Genomic DNA, 21,393 nt, shown 5'->3' with positions numbered 1-21,393 from the left:
GCAATTTCCAGGGAAGTGCATGCTTCTCAAATACTTGCGCACCAAAATGATTTCACAAAAAAACTGTAGCTATACTATTTTCTTCTATTCACTTAGAATTTTTGTTGGCTGCCAACCGCACAAAAAACACAAATAAGAGACATGGCGACAACAACACGAGGGGCAATCCTGTTGGTTGTCGAAACTTTTAGTACATATCAATGAAATCGCTGCGTGGAAGAACGCGGTGAAAGACGAGTGAGCGCGGCCGATCAGATCTGAGTGAAATCAGTTTGGAGATTTCCACGGCAGTCATTTCCGTCACGTCTTCGTCGTCTACGAATATTAGTTTATCGCCCATCTTGACGGTATTCTCCAGAATGCTCCATTCTTTGATGGCGTGGACAATAGGAAGACTACCTTCCGGCGTATCTATTACCATCCCCAATTTTCCGGCCGGTACGTTCACGGTGAACCGTTCCACCTCTTCTTCTTCTTCCTCCTCCTCCTCCTCCTCGACGAATTGTTCTTCAAACGACGAGTCGTCGGCGAACACGGTTGGATTGAGTTTACCCATCTTGGAAAAAGTTGAGTTACCCGAAACGCGATCCGAGTCCGTCGAAGTGAGCCGACTTCGACTACTCTCCTCCATCGACAAGGCAATACCCTGGCTATGCAGATACTCCTTGTTGTAGTCGTAATCGTTGCCAACGCTGGCAGTTTGCTCGTCCCGTTGTAAGCCATCGCCAGCACCAAAGTGCATGCCGCCCATACCAAACATAGGGTCGCCAAGCGTGCTAATGTCGTCCTGTCGGTCAACATTAATTTCCGTCGAATAGCCCGCACGCTGGCTCGGTACACTTTGGCTCGTACTGTGGTGCTGTTCAACAAGCTTGGGAGTTACCTTGATATCCGGAGCGGAGGAGGACTGGCGATATATAAAGAGTCCCACGAGGGCTAGGAGGACGCTGCCACCGGCGATACACGCAACGATCACAATCAACAAATTGTTCCCGCCGCTGTCCTCGGAATCTTGGTCGGGTAATTCTTCAATGGGCGTTTCCCCTTCCACCAATAGAGTTACACTCCCGAGTGGGTCAAACGCCCTGTCTCCGGTCGCCCGTAAACGTGCAACATAGGCTGATCGTTCATCGTCGCTGTTGAAGGCGTCACCAATCAAACTGGCCCAGTCGTAATTGTCAAAAGTGGATCGGAAAGAGACTGTTGCAAAAAATGAAACTCGCAGAGGCGCAATGACGACTTCTTGCAAAAACCGCGGACCGCCGATCGCGTTTCCCTCTTCGGCCATGTGCACTACGACTCGTCGACCGGCATTAAACGCTTGCGTGAATTGGGACTCAATGTTGGTCCGTATCATCAATTCCATGAGTGGCCTGTCGGTAGTTTGCGCCAAGATACTCCGACGGATGTGCTCGGCCGTGGCGGCTTCCCATTGAATGGCGGAAGATCTTTCCAGTCGTCCCGGGATGGATGTCATGCGCATTGTAATATCCACCGTATCTCGCTGGAGAGACAGCGTTGGCGCAGTCGACGGTGCTGCAGTCGGTCTGTTGGTGGGTGGGGCTGACGGATTGCCGGTAGGAGCAAGTGACGGTGCGAGGCTTGGTGCGCGACTCGGCCCCTGCGACGGCATGGACGATGGTGGCGAGGAGGATGTGGGCATGGGAGTGATAGTCGTGGGCGCGATTGTGGTGGGAGCGAGGGTGGAAGGAAGGGAGCTTGGCATGCCGGTGGGTGCCTTCGAAGGCAGAATCGACGGAGCATCCGACGGGACAAACGACGGCGAGAGTGTCGGCGCCGGTGTGGGAGGTACGGTTGGTGCTTTGGTGGGTGCAACCGTTGGCCGCAGCGTGGGCGGACGGGTGGGGGCTCGCGTCGGTGGACGGGTTGGGGCTCGCGCCGGTGGACGGGTTGGGGCTCGCGTCGGAGCCGGCGTGGGTGCTCGTGTGGGTGCTACCACAGGTACAGCCACGGGCGCTGCTGCCGGTGCCGAGGTAAACTGTTGGTCCGTAATCGGAACTAGTTCCGTCATCTGTTGTTCTGGCAACCAAACCGTTGGCGCCGCGACTGGTGTTTGGACATCCTCAGCCCATGCTACTTCCAGGGAAATACAAAGAGGAGCGTGAGATGATGAATGACAGACAGAGAAAAAGGGAAAACAGCCTAGCTGACGAGTACGGGATGGATTGTTGACCCATGGCTATGTATCCGGAAGTAACGCTGCAGAAACAGAGAACAACTAAATCCGTGTACGTACCATACGAGTGGGGTCCGCTCCATTCGGAGAGAGCAACGAGAACGAGGCACCACGAGACGCACCGATGGCGTCCGAGTGTCCAGGGAAGAACACTTCTCCGTCGCAGCCAAGACATGATGGGGAGCTGTGTGTGTGTTGGTAGTGACACGACGAAGGAGGGGTGTGGGCCTCTCGGTTTGTTCGGAAGCGACAAGTTTTCACAGTAAGCTCCCGTTTTTTGGTCTCCTAAAAGGTCTAAAAACAAAGGACAAGGGCTCGAACGGCTGTCCAAGTAGATATGCTCGTGTGTTTGTGTCGACTGACTGCGTTTGGAACAGTGTGTTCGTTCGAGCAAATCCAACGCAAATGGGTCTGCGGGGAAAGGCCCAATACTCTAGAAAGGGAGGCAGGGAGCGAACGGAACGCGTGGATTCGCCCGAACTTGGCGGAAACTGTCGTGTCCCGAGAGCTGTCCGTACCGGGACAATGGATCGTCAGGTATGATAATGTGTGTATATGTGTGTGTATGTGTGTGATTGATGTGTGCGGTCGGTCTCTCTCTCCAACAAACTACCTACGTATCTACTACTTACACGTCGAGTACCATCCATGTGTTTTGAGGTTTTTGGGCGTTCGGCCCAAACGAAAGAGACGGCTCGAACGGAAAATCCTGCACAAGGGCGGACAAAGCTTGGCCGGAAGCACCGATGCAAGCCGCTCTAAATTTCTACTTACGAATGACCCGTATGAGAACAAGGACACCAGGGACAAAGTCAAGCCCCGACGCCTTTTGTGTAAACAACGATGAGACACTTAAGGATTCGCAGTCATACCAGCAAAATTTGTCTGTCCTGTAGAGTTAGACAAAGTCAACATATATAGAGATAAAGGGGACACTATGTCGGGCAACCGTACTGGTAGATAGCATTTCGTCGAGACGACGTGCACGATTGAACTTTTAGTCCTGTCCAAGACTCGAGTAGAATTCTGGTTGGGCATTCCGTCGATCCAAGCAGAGGGTTGAGGGCTGCGCGTCGGCCGGCTCCCTTTGGGATAACGCTTTAACCCCCCTCAGCCTCCAACGACATTTTCGTTTCTCCCCGTCGGTATCGTCCCGGCAATTCCTTCGGGTGCTCGGATTTTCGGGGCTCCTCACGACGAACGCGCATCGCCATAAAAAAGACGAGCCGTTCCTACTTTGCTTTGTTCCTACTGCACAATCAAACTCAAACCCGGCACAAAAACAAACAACCTAACAATCCGCTTTGCCTTAACCATATACACCGCTAGGTAAAAGTCGTCCTTAAAAACCTTGCATGCTTCATTGATCAATTGTGTGTTTGATTGCTTGCTTGCGCATCCGACAAGCCATCCGCCACCAAAGGCGAGACAAGCCGAGCCGAGCCATTCGACGCCCCTAGTCGGTTGCTCCTCGGTTGTTTTCTTCGTTGCTGACAACCGCAAGTATCTCGGTACGGGCTAGTTACTATCTATAGTTAGACAGGGTAAAGAGAGAGATAGACAAGCAGGTAGACACTCCCAGTCTTCGACACAATGGCTGAAAATGACGACCAAAACAATAACAACAATGCCTTTGACGACGACGTCAATAACAACACCGACTACCAAGACGAAACGCGGTACTGTAAAATTTATGATCGCGAGGATTTCTTTACCGTACTGGTACAAATGATCCTCGCCGTTCTCGCCCTACTGTCGCTCTATTTCAAACGTCTGCAAGAGGTACCTCGGAGGACCTTTCGGACCTGGTCGCTCGATATTGGAAAACAAGCACTGGGAGCTTGTTACGCACACGTTTTGAATATGGTGCGTATCAAGCTAATTTGGTGTGGCATCACCGGCCAACGATACGATATATCTGCAATCGCCCGTCTCACACGTGTATGTTCCTCGACATGCCGATGCGGGCGTCTTTTTTAGATCATTGCCGCTATTATTTCCGAAAGAATCACCGGTGAATCACGGTTGCAGGATCAATGCGCCTGGTACGGAATGAGCTACCTTATAGATACCACACTCGGTCTTGTTTTGGCTATTTTCTTTCTAGGGGTGCTGGACAAGCTTGCCAGCGAAAGAGACTGGGTCCATTTGAAGCATTCCGGGGTGTATTCCGGCCCCGACGGCGTCCTGCATTGGATTTCACAGTGTCTCGCTTGGCTCGTCATCCTCACCGTGGTCAAAGTCATTATTTACATCTTTATGCTCGCCGGAGGCTCCTGGTTGGCCTGGATCGGAGGGGTTCTGTTCGCCCCACTGCAAGGCAACATTCGCTTCGAGCTACTCTTTGTCATGATCTTCTTTCCCGGAATTCTAAACGTCATTTACTTTTGGATTGCTGACGGTTACCTCAAGGCTAAGAAAAGTCACGCCGGTGCGCACGAACCGGACTCAATCGTCGACTCCAAAAATGCAGCTCTCATGGCGGGCGAACAGGAAATGGCCGCCGGAGGTTCGTTGCCGCCTGGAAACTACCAATCAGCCCCTTGGAGTGCCGTGACCACCGTCGCGTCACCGCAGTCTTCCGTCCACCGGCCCGAAACGGCGTCCGTGTGAAGTCTCTGCTCCCACCCTCTGCTGTAACATTAGACTACCATTTTTGGCCTTAAATTTGCCCTTTTGGAGTTCTCATTGTACAACCGTCCCGAAACAAAGAGTAGTTTTGCCCTTGCTTTACAGTTAAAATTCTTCGCGAGCAGCCTCTACCGCGCAATCGTCGACCTTTTTTTCCGCCGTGTGTGTACAATCAGCCACCAAATTATACTGCGGTAGAAGCAGGTCGTCCTCACAAATGATTCTCTAGAGAAGGATACCCTTTCTCCTCGGGTGACTGGTCAGATGCGCCTCCGGGGCAGAATGATTTGTGTTATTCGTTGAAAACTCTATGATATACTCTACATACAAAACGACAACTCATGTAAGACAAAGTTCTTAAAACTTTAATATCAGAATCACGCCGACCAGGCAAAAACAACTTAATTGCTGAAACGCAACGGCTCCTCGACGGTGGGGTTTGCGCTAGGCCGCCTACGAAAAACCAGCCCCCGCATCAACTAGCGACGAAACAGTCTCACTTTCAAAGCGGGTCACGCTGCAATCTCATCACCATCCTTCTGACGGCAAGACAATCGCGAAACATCATCCGTCCCACAAAGCGCCAAACTTTTTGACACTTTCGTGCTGTTAGAGATCATGGGGCTGTCGCAGTATACGACCTACTTGGCGGACCAACTTTGCGGGGGCTCATCACGAAAATTGATAGCCGGATGGTGGTAGGTGCTTTCTCTTTGTCCCACCGTGGAAGCCATCCGACTTATTTATATTCAGCCGAGCGTCTGACCAATCCATTTACGTGCGCTTTCATCCGATGAAACTAGGTACTCAATATTGGGCTTGACTGTGGCAATCACGACCATGAGTTTTGTCATCATGAGCACCCGAAGCTTTAAGGAAGGTTTCCTTTCCATCTGGTCCGCCGTCATGGTGTGCGCACTCGCCGTTGGCGGCACCATCATTATGCGGAAATTTCACAATTCCATGGCCGTTGGATTTTTCATGGGCGCCGTTGTTTCAATGAGTCAAATGTTCTTTCTACTTTTTCTCACGTACGTATTCGTGTCAGCTCTGAACAGCTCGTCGATGCACGTATCTCCGTGATTGCCCTGGCTAACCCGAGCGCATCATTGCTTCTTGTTTGCCATCCTCCTTTAGTTATATTGGTTACGAACGAGATCAGGCATTCATAAACATGCCTAACAAGGCAGAGTCTATCATGGCCTTTCTCGCTCTTTGCCAAAGTGTTCTGTTGGGCAGCTTTGCCGCGATACTGGCTGCGCATCGATCCGAAATTCTCGACAAGCCCGAGAATTCCGCCATGGAGATGACGGGCGAAGCACACGGGGCACCGACGGTATCCTACGAAGCACCAGGTACGATGGCTTAGGTAAATCCCTAGGGCTACCAAAACTGTCGACAGGATCGTGCATCTCGGGCGTTGGAAACGAGAAAGACATAAAAACTTAATGTTGAGCCGTGTATACTCTGTTAGAGTGCTAGAGGTAGCCAGTCAGGTTCAAACCTTTATCAAAGTGAACAGAATTGGTCGATATGATTGGTACTTCCAGCTAGCTTACTGCTGATCCGTAGCGTACAGTGCTACAGCGATCACGGCTGTCGTTAACAAATGGAATTGATTCTAAAACAAAGGGTGTTCGTTTGCATGAGCCTTACCACGGGTACCGTGTTTTTCGTCATCTCCATGGTTATTTCATGTAGGCATGAGAAAAAGAAAATTTTTCCAAAACTCTCTGTGCTGGGATCGAACCAGCGGCCTCAAGATTAACAGTCTTGCGCTCTACCAACTGAGCTAACAGAGATCTTTTGCCAAATATTGACGTTATTCACACCAGATTAATGAAATATACATAAGGATAGTTGAATCTTGTCGCTTCGACGTGAGAGAAAAACTTGATTGTCATCATAGTGGCGCACGATACTGACAGCACGAAACCAGCCTTAACATTAGCAGGAATACTGGCGCTCCTGAAGACTGTGAAAAATGCCGGAGATGAATTGAGTCACACAAGCGAGGTCTCGGTAGACCGGTAAGATCTCACTCGAAAGGCGGGATTTGGCGGGTTCGCTTCGTTCGGTTCGCATAGTCGATGTTCCAGGATGCTTCGTCTTCCTTTCTACGAACGCTCGATAGGCAAACACTGACATTTTATGAATAAATGGGTGCCTCGTTAACTATACTGTTCGAGAGCACGACACTTGCAGTTAGTCCAGTCTGTGAAGCCGGTATTTCTCTAGCGTACCTTGAATACGAACACCATTCAAAAATGCCATCCACATTCTCAAAACATCAACACAAACCATTTTTGCAAGAAAAGGTGTGCATGTAAATATACTGTCACACGTATCGCCCTTCACAATGAATGACGGATTGAGCACAACAATCGTACTCCAAGATAATGAAACTACAACAAAACCACCCACAACTGCCGAAGGCGGTATCGGGAATGATGCAACGGACGCGGCAACTTTGGTTCTTGTCGTCTTTCTGATAGGCTTCTGCATGATAATCTGTCGAATGGCCTTGCTACGACAAAACGCCACAGATCAACATGACCAACAAGTCGAATCCAAACAGACACAGAAAAAGAGAATCGCGGAACGCAAAGAGTACATTGCTTCGAACATGATGGTGCGAGAATGGAAAAGTGCTGCTATCAGCGATGATTCGATGACGAGTGCGTCCGACGACTTGACTTTAGAATATGGGGATGAGACCGACAATGTTCCTACCGGATTAAGACCTTCGTCAACGAGCGGCGACTCTGTTAATCGAAAGGAGCAACTTGAAAACTCCGACTCCCATTCACGAATAAAGGGAGATGACTTTCCCAGCTATCGCGAATGCACTCCTACGGCCGCGTTGAGTGACTATGATTCCTTTTGTGAAGACACCGGGTGCGCCATTTGCCTTTCAAATTACGAACCATGCGACCGCGTCTGCGAGTCAGTCTCGTGCAAGCACATCTTTCATGAAGCTTGCATGTCCGCTTGGCTCATCAAGCACGATCGGTGCCCAATTTGTCGCGAGCCCTATTTGGTAGAAACGGCGTGAAGAACGAACGTATCATAAATCGGACCCAGCGTGATTCCGGATAGAAGCGAAAGCCGAATCGGCGTTTTTGGTGTTTGGTTATGGTGACGCTCCCTCTGTGACCAGGAGCGGCAATCCCCATTAGAGACAAACCGCCTTCGCTGTTAACAGAAATATAAATCCTAGGGTACACTTCACATAGGAAAAGTCTGTCTATTAACCGTTTACTTGATGGCCAAGATATCACGCACTTTTGTCTCGATTTAAGGCCGAGCCTCTTGTACTAGTTCGGCCTTGTCCAGAGCTTTCTGCAAATTTCGGGCAATTTGTTTCGCACTTGGACGCTCGGACGGAATGAAAGTGTAACATTGGATCATCGCGTTTCGAATGGCGACAACTTCGGGGTCTTTCGACTCCAAAACATTCGTAGGAATTGTGGGTAAAACACCTCTTCCAACCTTCTCATGTAGTTCGTCGGCGGAGGGCTTGCCACCCGGCTCAAATGAACTCCAGGGCTCATGACCGCAAATCATTCTAAAAAATATGTGACCCAGGGAGAAGATATCAACTTTTTCTGTCAGATTTTCCTCTTGGCGAGCCTCCTCCGGTGACCGCCATTGCGCGTTCGGATATTGTGTTGGGAAACCGCAAGGTTCATTTGACGTAGTATTCCAGCGCCTTGGAACACCAATATTGAAATCGTTCAACTTCAGACGGCCTCCTATGCTGACCACGTTAGCAGGGTTGATATCCAAGTGAACAAAAGATACATTGCCATCTCCATCAATGCCGTGTACATCAGCAAGACCCTCAGCAATGTCGCGAGCGATCTTGAGCCGTTCCAACGGTTGTTTCTTGGCTCGATCGGCCAATTCTCCAAGACGCTTTCCGTCAGCGAATTCAGTCATGACCGTATGTCCACAGAATCCAAACACATTAATAACATGCGGCGACGATGTTAAGCGCTCCATCGCGACCGCATCAATACGATCATGCTCAAAATGCGCTTCTTCAAAGTTATGTTGTAGCCTGAAGACAAATCGAGGAGTTAGTAAAATATCCAGTAAGTAACAATCAAGCAATTTATTCCTGGGCATACATACTTGAGAGTTTTGATAACAATAGTATCTCGTTCGTGCAAATGCGAATGTCCATTCAAAATATCCGCTCTCCACGCGTTACGCCAAAATCCTTTTGTTCCAAACAGACGCATATCACTACCGGTCTCTTCGCCGAGAATTTGATCGATACCCAGCTCGTGTACGCCGTTGCATAAGGGGTGGTATGTTGTTTGCCAGGGCTGCATTGGCACACATTCGCCCTGCACGTATGGATCCCGGGGTTCCATGCGCTTGATGCGTTCGTCGCCAGAATCCAGGATGGAGTATAGCTGAGTCGGGTCGGTATAATCGGATGGGTACGACACAACCTTACGGTGACGAAGAGGGGCGTGAGCCAACGATGGATCAACAAATACCATCCTGTGGTGCGTAACGTTTGAGGGACTGTGGGCAGGTGCCCTGTACAATCTCCAATCTTGAGCCTCGTAGTCGGATTTCGGAATGCTGAGAGGAACCAACGGCATTGCTACGGACGTAAGCGAGTTTTTCGGCTCATTGTGATTTTCCAGTTCAGTGTTCGTAGCACTGCTGTCATGGCGTTTTTCATGCTGTATTTCTGGATTTGCCGGATCTTTGCGATCATCATTCTTATCCGTACTCTTGTGCTCAATGTGATGCTTGTCCTTCATATTCCCAGAATGCTTGTGTTCGTCATGGCTGTGGTGATGTTTGCCTTCGTCATGTTTCGATTTATGCACTTCAAGGTGCTTGCGGTCATCATTTTTCTTCAAAGCATAGTTTTTCGCCAGGTGTTCATCAACTCCTACTTCTGAGATTTTGCGGGAGTCCACAATGGCATGATTCAAAGTGACCGCCGACTTCCGTCCCTGTTCCGGCACAGATTTCCTGGCGGCGATTGACGTAGATGTTGGCGCTGGAAAACCACGCAAGAAATTTCCCGATACACCACCTCCTTTCAGCCGCGACGTCCTCAGGGGGACATGGTGGTTTCCAGCGTAAAGCACTTGAATCCTTCCAATTTCTCCTGGACGGCCCGCCATATTCCGCGTCGACATGTAGGTCATGCTGATGCTGACGAGTCCAATAACGCACATGAGCCATAGGAGACCTCGTGGGTGCCCCAATTTCCAAACAAAATTCCGAAATGTGGTGGACTCCCCCAGCGAGCGCGCGGGTGAATAGCGGCGGGAAGACATTCTGCGGTAGGGGATTGTTCGGGGCAAAGAATCGTTGTTCGGAGAGGGTGGATCATCCGAAAAGGACAAGGTGGTGAGCGAATTGTCATCATCGTCTCGGGAAGCACGGCTGGATCGTCTACGGCGACGATTCTTGAGGACAATACCCTGCGTCGAGCTCTTGCGACGCGAGCGCAGTTTACGTCCAATGGGATAGGAAGCGTAGCTTTCCCGCGACTCCCAGGAGTTGTCTACTTCGGACGGAGAACCGGGTAAAGACCTCGTCCGCACCGTCAGGCCGGTGCGGCAAACCGGAGAGATCTCTCGATCGAGATCGCGCCCGCCAAAGCGCTCCTCCAACATGACGTCATCGTCATCATCGTAGTCTTCCGTTTGCTCCGGTATTGCGAGAGAGCCGGTGGTGACGTAACGATCTTGCAGATCGTAAATAGAAGGTGGCGTCTGCTGTTGGGTAGAGTCGGAGCAATCCGGCGTACTCGCGACAGTAGTGGGCGTCGATGACTCTGTACTGCGCTGCATCCAGCTTAGGAGAGAGTGCATTTGCGATGTTTGGTCGCCCGTCTCTGCTTTGCAAGAATGAGGTCGCAGAGGAGATTTGGTGCGTTCCGGATCCGGCATGGGTACGGATGGTTGTGGAGTTCCGAAACTGGAAACCTGTACAGCGCGTGGGCGCGTCAGGAAACGAAAATGAGCCTGCTTCTAGCAACGCCAGACAAGGAGGCTGCCGATGTTGCTCAGGTGCAGCGTCTCCAACTGAAAAACTTGTCACAATGACAACTCAAAAACTTGACTGGGGACGACTCCTAGTACAGGCAACAAGTCGATTTGGAGCAGTTCAGAGGAGTTCGATTGAAATACGAACGTCGTCCGCAGAAACACTCTACAGACAAAGTGTTTCCGATTTGACCTTCGGGCTGAACCTAGCAATCGAAAACCGTTTTGGAAGGCACTGGAGCGCAAAGTAAATGAGGCCGTTGGATGTGAAATGGACGTGCGTTGGTAAACTCGTCGCAGTCCATCGTTTGGAGGCACGAACAATGGGGTGAATACACGGGTTAGTCCAGTCGCAGCGAACACCGGAAACGCTGGTTCACCCGAAAACGCATGTCGAGCACGAATAATTACAAGTTTTAGTCTAATTAATTTTAGAGCACAAAATTTGGTTCCGTGGCCAATGAATTCAACGGATCAGGCATCCGAAAGGCACTAATGTGCTAAAAATAGAGGCTGACCGGCGTGCCATGTGTATCGACTCACTATAGAGATTTGTATTTATAAAACAAGTACAAATAACCCCCCATTTGCGGTTCATGGTGCGTCTCTTGGAAACGTCTCCAGTTGCCTACGTACATTCCTCGATTCCAGAAAGCAATTACGGCGGGAATCCAACGGCTGCGCGCCGGAGTCTCTTTGGTTGGACATTGAGTGTCACACCAAATCTCACGTTTCACGCCGATCCCTCTTCCCTCCACACGGGACGGGGACGACACACAGTCAGTCCTACGGTATACCAGAGGGAAAACGGACTAGTCTATAAACGACAAACTCGCGTTTTCTGACTACGAACCAGGAGTGCTTTGCTGGTTTGAAACGCCAGGTACCAATTAGAGATAAATACAGCTGACCTTAATTTTAGAACGGCAAAGAAGTCCCGATTCAACTCATGGCTTGCGCAAAACTCGAAACACATACAACAACGTGAAGCGGTCGAGTAACGTACGTCTGTTTTACACATCACGTGCACATACATGTACAGGTCACGATGACTGACCCATGTATCTTCTCGGTTTTGGATGCGTATATCATGGTCGACAAAATTTGGTCGTGATTCCATGGTTACGAGGCCTTCGTACGACTAACTGTAAGAAAGCTGTCGATGCTATAGGATTTAATACAGCTACGTCATAACACCCACTTCTTCACGATCTGCACCCTCCCCATGTAGATTTTCGTACACAGCTAGCTAGTGCTCCCTACCTATTTTGTCGCACTTCATCGGCGAACATCAACGATTTTGGCCCGAACCGTGAGAACTTGGTGTTGCTCATAGTCGAGCACTGTACCACCCCTATATTCGGGTACCTTGCTAAAGGGCATTGGCCGGGAAGCGAGTGTTTACACATAGACATGTCCTAGATTCACACCTAGTTTATGTTAGCACGCTTTACTCGATCTTTCCATTCTCTCTGCTAGCTAGGCTGTACCAATGGCTATTCTCTCTGTCGCACGGAAAAGTTCAAAAGCTGCAGCGCTTGATCGAATGTGGCTGGAAGCAGGATTTTAAAAGTTGATTTCAAAGATTGTAGTACGTTCTTTGTGCAAAAACCTTAATTTAGGTCGACTCGTCCAGAATTGTTGCTTCTCGCATTCGAGCCACATGTTCGTACGATTGCTTCCAGACTTGTGACTCACATTGTGCCTCCTTAGCCAGGGCTTTTTCCCGGGCTAGCTCGGTCTTAAGACTTTGCAGCTCATCCAGTAGAGCTCGCTTCTCAGCTTCTTCAATATCCCGTTCTATCTTGCGACTCTCCTTTAAACGCAGTACTTCCAAGGATGCCGCTGTGCGAGCCGAAATTTCTCCAGTCAACTGTTGACACAGCGAAATGAGTTCCATGTCCGAGTTTTGCTGCATTTGCTTCTGCATCCGTTGCATCTTTCCACTTTCCTCGGCATTTGTCGCAGTATGCGGCTTAGACAAGGCCTCTAGACGCGCCGTCAATTGTTGGACCTGTTTGCGTTGCTGTTCCAATTCATGGACGTGCATTACATCGGCCGCAACCAACTTTGCGTGCGCTTCGTCCCGCTCGGCCATTACCTTCAGTAGCGAAACATGCATGGCTTCGTGAAAGGTGTGAAACGCCGGTGGCGGATCGCTTGCGTGAACGGGCTCATTTCGTTGTGAAGCAAGAGCCAGAAACTGCTTAGTCACGTGCATGTCATGCTCCACGCACAACAGTTCCGATTCAATTTTGGACAACAACGGAAAGAGTGAGTCGTCTGCGTCTCCACATCCTGCACTGCCGCTCGGTCGATTCTTGGAAGAATCCTGATTGAGAAGGGCTGGACTGAGGTTTGGATCCAACGTCTCGATGGACTCTGATTCAATCTGTAGAAAATCAGAAAGAATCGCCAGAGCATCGATAGGTAGCGCACAGTAAAGCATTGAGTTGAAGAACTCTGCAATCACCTCAGCTGGAAACGGTAGACATAGATTTGTAAATATGCACGGCGATAAACTTGCCATCCAAAAAGTCAGAGACTGCAACGAATTTGTGACTTACCACAGTACTCGGAAACCTGGACCGAATCGGAATGCTTCAATTGCTGAAAGAGTCCTCCAAGCATGTTCCCTGTAATTCTCACCGCGTCCAGTGTCGTTAGACCAAGGCTTTGAGCTGCGCTTTCGCTCATGTTGTGGGCCTCATCCCGACCCCCTATATTAACAGTAAAATCCAGAGGAGAAAGAGACGGTAGCTTCGCTACGGCCTCGGACATCAACGCATGGCAAGTGAGTATGTCGGCAATAGTGTGAGTATGTGCTGAAACAGCTTCGTGCTGTATTTTTGCGGGAAGAACATGGTGCACTTCAATTTTAAATAGACGGCTCAGCATTCTGTCCGTCGATGCTACCCTGGCTGTTGAGGATGAGTCTGCCATGTCGAGAGATATACGAGAACGACCTGTCTCATCTCGATCAGTGGCCTTTGTCGCATCAGACTCCGATTTAAGCTGCGTTTCGCTTCTTGCGTATGATGCGATGCTGCCATCGTCCTCGTTGACAGTGGGGATTGCAGTGTCAAGGCTCGTATTGTGCAGCTTCGAGTTGTTCACTGCTGGAAGGGGCTTTTGATCTGAGCCGGTAATTTCATTGTTCCCCGTTAGCACTGAACTGACTTTTACAAACCAATTGCCCTGGAGTCGTTTCAGTGGCAGACCTTCAACTTCCAACCGTGGATCCCCGAAGACGTAGGCAGCGGTGGACAACGGTCCTTCCGTAGTGACATTCCGCAAATTAATGATTTGCGGGGCCCCTGGAACTAGGCCGCTATCGATTGAGGATCCGTTTCGTCGTCGTATCGCAAACCTCGACGCTGCACTGCCTTCGTCGTTGTCTCGTACGTGACGCCGCACACTCCGCACAGCTGCACCAAGTCTGTGGCGAACACCACCTGCTCGTGACGACAATTGATCCAACTCCATTGCCGTTCCTTCTTGCGGATCATAGCTTTCGTTCTCGGCAACGACGTCGTTTTCGCCAAGCTTTTCCTTCACATCGCTTGACCCGTCATCAGTGACTCTACTTGGCGGAATCACTTTGTTGTCAAACGTATTTTCTCGTGATATTTCATCCTGGCAATTGGTATGACTGTCAGTAGCATTACAGATTTCGCACACTTTGGAAGATTTACTGTTCTCATGCTTGCAGAGTGCACAGAACCAATAATTTCCAGGTAGTATCGAATCAAGGGAAATCTCAGGCCGTTCTATCCCTTTGATGTTCATCCCGGATTTGCGAGATTGTTCTATCTCATTGTCCATGGCAGGCTCTTTCTCAGGTTTGCCTCGCCGTTTATCAGCAACTTCTCTTCCTTTCTGACGAGCGGCTTGTAAAGCAGAGCCAAACTTGCTCTTTGTGACCTGACCAGCTCCAGCAAGCCTAGATTTTGTTGCCTGCCGGACCCCAGCAAAACGACCATGTAATTGTGAGCGGTCGTGCCTTGAATCGTCCAGGTCACTTGCCACTGCTGAAGAAATATAGGAAAAATCTACCGCCCCTACAGAGTCGTTTTCGTGCACGCCCTTTTCATCTGGAATTGTCGTCTCGTTGTCGATAGCTTTTGGGCGCCCGCTTCGATCTGCCACTGCTTGTCGCGTAGCCTTCGCAACCCGCGACAATCCCTTAACAAAAGGCCTTGAAGCTTTGCTACCCATGCCGGCGACAGCATCCTGTGATTTTTCTGTCGGAGTCCCATTTTGATGATACGATTCTTCAGCGAACGAGGCGGACGAAGCTTCTCCACGTCGGGAGGAGTCGTATCTTTCGGCGAAGTCAAATTTTGAGTCATTTTGTCCCGCTTTCATGAAAGCGCATTTTTGGATCTCACGAGCCCAAACATAGTATTCACGATCAGTTCCTGTGATTATTACACGGACCAAACCGGTAGTTTCAACGATAGCCATGGCTCGCTTCAAGTCTCGTTTGCGCTTCCCACCTCCGAGCTTTTGAAGATCAACTCCTTCCAGAGGAATGATCTCAACTGGAAGCGTCATCCCTGGTGCTTCGAACACATGTAGAAGACTCTTGCGCAGGATGCACCAGTAGGGCCACACCATTGTGCTCAGAGACCCGCGCATCCCGGATCGGCGCGCGCACCCAAGGCGCAACCATCCCGAGGCCTGAGAAGATACGAGAGCGAGAGCACCCAACCTTTCGCGTTCTCTCTGAAATAGCGACAATTGAAGCTTCTGGATGTGACTATTTGTACTGATCCATTGATCCTCAATGTTGTGCTTGATGATCATGTGTCTTCTTTTCGCTCTTTGCAGGAGGAGCTGGATTTTCTTCAACGATTTGGTTACCGATTTGCAAGAAACTAGTAGAGGTAAGCAAGGAGGTACCTTAAAGTACGATGGTGGTGACTGAGTTGATCTCATCGAGGAAAGCGATACTCTCAAGTCTTGATATGAGAATAGGCATCGACGCCCAAAATTGATGACATGGACAATTGCTTCGAGAAAACGGCTCGTATTGTCCACATGAAGCTCTTTCGGCACAGAAAATCTCGCCTCCGAGTTGTCGAAGCGAAAGGAAACGAGAGATTCAGGGAGGATTGTCACAGTCAATTCCCCCGTAGACGAGACCGATTGAAGGCTTTGCGTAATATTTGCAGCGTATCGAAGACCAGGATTTTTTACATCTAAAATTTTGGCCCATGACAGCGCTCTTTGAGCCCGCATTGCCAATATACCGGAATTGGTTGCTTCCATTGTTCGAAAATAACTGAATAATAAATCAGCATGGTTCAGCACTAAGATCTGTTGCATCGACTCCTTTTGTGTATCAGGTTCAGCCCAAAAGCGGAGTTGCACGTTTTGAAACAAGCCACGGGCCACAAAGACCTCGACATCACTCGGTAGCAAGTACTTCAGAAATTTCGATACTCTTACCGAACTTGATACGTCGTCGTGTGAGTCAATAGCGAGCGCTGCGAGATTTTCGCCTTCGGACATGCCATCCATACTCTTAGAATTCAAAATAAATCGTAGCGCATTTCGAAGCAATTCGTCGATGGAAAGAGTGTAATTTTCCTTTGGCTCGGGATGAGACCGGCGTGCTGGTGTTGTCCAGATAGGAGTAAAGAGACCCTGAAACACAAAAACGCACAAAATCTTAATACTTTCAGCATCCAAGGTCACAGTCCCACCATTAGGCAAGTCCAAAGCAAAGGACCAAGCACGGCTTCCCCCAAATTTCTCTTCTATTCTCATTGCCAACGAGGAATCACCAATCTCAGCAGATTTTGTGCCACCCTGACCAAGGCATCCAATCTTGAGCAATTGCACAATTTTATCACGCTCCAAAATGCATGAGGATTTCTGGACAATTCCGACCCTATCAACCTTTGCATTACTGTCTCCTTCGGCGTAGTCATTTCGTTGATCCCGAGTCGCAGATAGTAACAGATTTGCATCGCAAGCCCAAAGACTCATACTACCTAGACAAGCCTTCAATACTAAATGCCTGGAAAGTCGATGGAAGGTGGTTTCCAGCCCAATTTCCAAAGCTTCCATTTCAATTTTCATGACAAGCACAAGTGCTATGTAGTCCACTTGCCTCGACTTGTCCTTTTCCTCCGTAGAGACATTGCGCCTTAATGGAGAGCAAGGCACGTTTTGTCTCCATAAACATAATGTATACTCATCGACTTTAATATAGCAAGCAATGCGTAGTCCATCAGTTTCCCTGCAATGCAGTATTTGCTTTTCAACCAAAATTCGACGGCCTTTCAAGGAATTTCTAATTTTTATGGTTTCAGAAAGCTCGACTCCATCAGAGATTGGCTGGGACCGGAACAAGATGTCGGATATACGGCTTGCATTTGCAAAATGAAAGGAAAGTGTGCTCACGGCTGATATAGCAAGGTCAAAGTCAAAATTAATTTCACATCGATACACTTGAACTGAGATGAATAAAACGACTTCTGTCAAATTAGAAGTGTCAGGACTCGTTGGCTTGCCTTCAAGACATGTTATCATGCTGAACTCCAAATCATTAAGAAGCTCCTGCGACTCAAGAGCGGAGCAGAATGGCACAACCGGTAATAAGCGCACAGAAAAACCACGCACTGTAAGCTGGAGACGAAACGTCGAGATAGGACGTGAAGTTTGCTCCCCACGTTGTCGATTGGACGGATCCCCTGAACTCTCCAAATCGTAAGCAAAATCAGACGGATCATTTGGAAAGACAATTCGTTCATTTGTCTTAGAGTGCTCTCCGTCCACGTAGGTTCCAATATTACCAGAGAGCATTGTTCTTGGAAGTGCTGATGAAATAATTATCATGACTTCATCGACTTTAGCAATTACATCACATGACCGCACATCGCTATTGATAGCTGCAGGTATCCGAAAATTGACACACATGATACGTATCGTAGCATTAAATAAGTCTGAAGATATGAAAGCGTTCTCGTCTAGAAAGAGGGGCTTCGTCGGTTGAACAAAGTCTTCCAACTTCAGCATACCTGTCGGACGAACCAGCATTTCTGTAGTCAGATCAGAAGCTCAGTCTCCTGTGTGCCATCTCGAGTCAAAGCCATCTCCCCCTTCATTCATTGCAAATCGTGCGACACGACACAGCGGTCCTGAATCGAATGTGAGGTCAAAATGATCAATTCCAATTTCGTGAATAAACTGAATACTTTCGATGCCGTTTTCGTTTCTGGACGCGGACTGAACAAAGTCGACAGTAGTTTTTAGACCAAAGGCTTGCGCAGGCAAAGATTCGCGCAGTCCCAACGGATCTGGTCGAACAGATCGTTCCTCGTAGAGCGGAAAGGTTTCCTCACGCGCAAATTCCACCGGTGGCTTTCCAGCCCTTTCGCTGTGATCGATTTCGCCATATTGCTCGCCACCCTCAAGTACAGTGCGAATTCTCGACCCAGATTTTTCAACAATAGAGAGGAATGAAATCGAAGCCTGGACGTAGCCACCCTTCTCGAACGTAATCTTCGGCCATATTGCCTCTACTATACAACCCTTGGCAGTCAACTGGACGTATCCATCCAACAACGTAGCGTACGTCCCTCGAAGTGTTGCATCATGAATAGAAACACTCAAAGATATTCTGTCATGGATCACAATTCCGTTGGGAAACAGAATAACCGGCCGGCCTTCCGTGCTCGGGTCTATTGTACTGGCGCGAATAGGCGCAGGCTTCGTCTCAATCTTGCGCGATGATAAGTCGCTGCTATTAATTCTTGCTCCGAACTCATTCTCGTCATCCTCCTCCGACGAGACTTCCTCGTCTACCATAAGAGATCTATCGAATAGCGAACCAAGTTCTGATGCAGCCTCATCGGCAGCTTCACCCGCTGCGACTTCCCTAGATACCTCAAATCGTTCTGTACTCACACAATTTCCAGCCATCTCGGTGGTACTTTTCAAAGGATCATGAAACGCACGATCCTTGGAGAAGCAGTACGTAGCGCCTGCCACAGCGTGCGCCAGTATCGGCACCACAGTAGCGGGAATATTTACGTCCGCCCGTGGAATAGTCGTATCGAGCTGAACCGCTAGCCAGGCTCCATCTTGAATGCGTCGTTCCATCGCCACTTGTATTTCCATCTTGTTTTGCCGTCCCGATACAAGTCGTATCGCATCGACGCTACTGACGGGCTGAATGGCCACCTGATATTCCATCTCCAGTTTTTTATAGATCATGAACGTTCCGGCCCTTCGATTGTGATTGTGTCGCCAAACTTCTTCGGGCGGTGCTTCAAGACCGTATTCGTCAACCGAAACGAGACGAATCCCCGCCAGCGTAACATGTATTTCCGGCGGTGTCCAAGGCCCTGGTCGTCGTGTTTTGAACTTACCCAACGTTTGATAACGCAAAGAACATGTCGACACCTCCACCGTCAAGTTGTCTACGATCCGATCAAAAATGTTGTAAGGCGTTCCTTTTGGTTTGAGAAGCCCCTTACGGATGAGTTCAATTAGTTCGTAGCGGGTAATTTGCCGAATTTGTTGCTGCCGCGAGCGATCCTTGTAACGCAAGGGTTCAACCGCAACCGCTTTGATGTGTTCCACGTCAACGATAATGGGTGCTTTGCGAATATTCGTCCATGAAGATACATGAAAAGAAAACTTGGAAACATGTACACTCTCAAGCTCAATAAACGGCGTAATTTTTGTGAGTTCGTCGTTCAGAAAAGCGCAATTTAATTCGACATCGTGTATTTCTCCTTTCCCGTTCAAGAGGTTGGCCGTTACTTGCTCTTTTCGAAACCCGACAATGAACTACAAGTTTACAAACGAAAGGTATTTTCAGGCATTTGTTTCTTTTTCAGAAGTTTTACGCAGTATTATCCGGAAAATGTGGCTTACCTTGGCAAGCTGTTCCTGAAAGATTCCAAGGACAAACTGTTCCATCTCGAAGTACTCCTCACTGCTCTGTCAAAGCGAGAGCTCATCTACTGACTGTGAAGCACAATCAAAGTAGAATGATTTGTAAAGGATTGGAAAGACGTTCTCACAATGCAATCTTTGATATCGGCATCGAGGTAGTCGTTACTACATTGATGATCTCAATCAATGGAGTAGACAATACAACACACAGCCACGTACTGTCAGGCATGGGAAATCGCTCTAACAGTGAATCCAGAAGAAAGGACTTTCAATATGAGAGCGGATTAGATCTTTGAAAATTAAAAATCAGGTTTGCGGTTTTACTTGTTTTCGAAAATCTTGGACGAAGCATGGTTTGATCTCTACGTGATTCACAACTTTCACAAGATTCAGTTTACCGCTTACCAGCCTTACTTATTCAGGTTTCGCCATCGTAGAGCGAGAACCCGTTGAGTCTCTTGAACACCTCTTCATCGCACAAATCATCAATCTAGGGTCGTCGTCGTCTGTTACCACACTGGTTTATCAAATACAGTACATCGTCTGTAAACACCATGGGCCCTCCTCCGAGTGATGATGTTAAGATCGTGATCATGCGTACCGTTGGTGGTGAGATTGGTTCTGCCTCCTCCCTTGCCCCCAAGATCGGTCCTCTTGGTTTGTCCCCCAAGAAAGTTGGCGAGGATATTCAGAAGGCCACCATGGACTGGAAGGGTCTTAACGTTACCGTCAAGTTGACTGTAGTGAACCGTCAGGCGACTGTCAGTATGATTCCTTCCAGCTCGTCTCTCGTTATGAAGGCCTTAAACGAGCCCGTTCGTGACCGCAAGAAGGTCAAGAATGTCAAACATGACGGCAACTTGACGCTTGACCAGATCATTGATATTGCTCGTCAGATGCGCGAACGTTCCATGGCTCGTAAGCTGAAGGGAACTGTAAAAGAGATTCTCGGAACCGCCAACTCGATCGGATGCTCGGTCAACGGCGAATCGCCGCGCGATATTCAGGCAAGCATTGATGATGGTGAGATCGAGATCCCGGAAGAATAAGCACTCTTGGAAGGCCTCCAAAACATGAAATCCTTTTTATACCTAACTGTCTAAAATAGATTCTTTTGTGATGCTACATTTGACGGTGTTTATTAAGTTTGTCAGTTTGCAATACTCACTATCATCGGTTGCGCAGAGATCGTGCTAGATCCAGCACCGAAGTTTGTGTATTGACAGTGAATAATTAGTGTTGTTACATACAGCCTGAGAGGAAGTCCCCACGTTTTAAGCAGATTGTGGACACCCGACGAGAGTCACTATCAGCCGAATTCACTATCCTTGCTTTTAGTCAGCCGAATTCAACGCAGTCGGATGTATGTATCCGATGTCAATCTGACTACGTTGGCATTTACATAACCCATTGGATAAGTCTGATTGTGATGATAGTATCAATAGGACTAACTGTAAGGTCAGTTTATCACAAAGATTCCTTATTTATACTCATCTTTCCGCCGTTCTTGTCGGCGATTTCAATCGTAAGGTCTCTGTTAGCTCAGTTGGCAGAGCGCAAGACTGTTAATCTTGAGGCCGCTGGTTCGATCCCAGCACAGAGAGACTTTTTGTGGCGATCTGT

At 48.8% G+C, this 21,393-nt stretch overlaps 7 protein-coding genes across 7 annotated transcripts; 4 read left to right on the top strand and 3 right to left on the bottom strand.

Moving 5' to 3' along the window:
• Window positions 1-138: 138 nt before the first annotated feature.
• On the bottom strand, window positions 139-3,411 carry PHATRDRAFT_47701 (predicted protein; the record flags this gene model as incomplete). Its single annotated transcript, XM_002181899.1, has 5 exons — window positions 139-2,200; window positions 2,258-2,381; window positions 2,830-2,953; window positions 3,070-3,087; window positions 3,303-3,411. 5 exons carry the CDS (start codon window positions 3,409-3,411, stop codon window positions 188-190), a joined length of 2,388 nt encoding a protein of 795 aa, XP_002181935.1. The 3' UTR covers window positions 139-187.
• A 379-nt stretch (window positions 3,412-3,790) lies between these two features.
• On the top strand, window positions 3,791-4,855 carry PHATRDRAFT_47700 (predicted protein; the record flags this gene model as incomplete). Its single annotated transcript, XM_002182055.1, has 2 exons — window positions 3,791-4,138; window positions 4,178-4,855. The coding sequence occupies 2 exons, from the start codon at window positions 3,791-3,793 to the stop codon at window positions 4,808-4,810; spliced, it is 981 nt and encodes a 326-aa protein (XP_002182091.1). The 3' UTR covers window positions 4,811-4,855.
• An 813-nt stretch (window positions 4,856-5,668) lies between these two features.
• PHATRDRAFT_37978 (predicted protein) lies at window positions 5,669-6,197 on the top strand (the record flags this gene model as incomplete). The annotated part of the gene is made up of 2 exons (XM_002182054.1): window positions 5,669-5,859; window positions 5,966-6,197. The coding sequence occupies 2 exons, from the start codon at window positions 5,669-5,671 to the stop codon at window positions 6,195-6,197; spliced, it is 423 nt and encodes a 140-aa protein (XP_002182090.1).
• Window positions 6,198-6,869: 672 nt separating this feature from the next.
• On the top strand, window positions 6,870-8,060 carry PHATRDRAFT_47699 (predicted protein). The gene has a single exon (XM_002182053.1). The coding sequence runs from the start codon at window positions 7,188-7,190 to the stop codon at window positions 7,881-7,883; it is 696 nt and encodes a 231-aa protein (XP_002182089.1). The 5' UTR covers window positions 6,870-7,187; the 3' UTR covers window positions 7,884-8,060.
• Window positions 8,058-10,758, bottom strand: PHATRDRAFT_47698 (predicted protein; the record flags this gene model as incomplete). The annotated part of the gene is made up of 2 exons (XM_002181898.1): window positions 8,058-8,891; window positions 8,966-10,758. 2 exons carry the CDS (start codon window positions 10,756-10,758, stop codon window positions 8,126-8,128), a joined length of 2,559 nt encoding a protein of 852 aa, XP_002181934.1. The 3' UTR covers window positions 8,058-8,125.
• A 1,714-nt stretch (window positions 10,759-12,472) lies between these two features.
• PHATRDRAFT_47697 (predicted protein) lies at window positions 12,473-19,794 on the bottom strand (the record flags this gene model as incomplete). Its single annotated transcript, XM_002181897.1, has 5 exons — window positions 12,473-13,332; window positions 13,422-17,906; window positions 18,063-19,214; window positions 19,239-19,662; window positions 19,750-19,794. 5 exons carry the CDS (start codon window positions 19,792-19,794, stop codon window positions 12,473-12,475), a joined length of 6,966 nt encoding a protein of 2,321 aa, XP_002181933.1.
• Window positions 19,795-20,260: 466 nt separating this feature from the next.
• Window positions 20,261-20,894, top strand: PHATRDRAFT_28979 (predicted protein). The gene has a single exon (XM_002182052.1). The coding sequence runs from the start codon at window positions 20,325-20,327 to the stop codon at window positions 20,817-20,819; it is 495 nt and encodes a 164-aa protein (XP_002182088.1). The 5' UTR covers window positions 20,261-20,324; the 3' UTR covers window positions 20,820-20,894.
• The last annotated feature ends 499 nt before the right edge of the window (window positions 20,895-21,393 follow it).

Source organism: Phaeodactylum tricornutum, chromosome 14 (assembly GCF_000150955.2).
Source record: "Phaeodactylum tricornutum CCAP 1055/1 chromosome 14, whole genome shotgun sequence".
Lineage (NCBI taxonomy): Eukaryota > Bacillariophyta > Bacillariophyceae > Surirellales > Neidiaceae > Phaeodactylum > Phaeodactylum tricornutum.
This window is presented reverse-complemented; position numbering and strand designations above follow the sequence as displayed.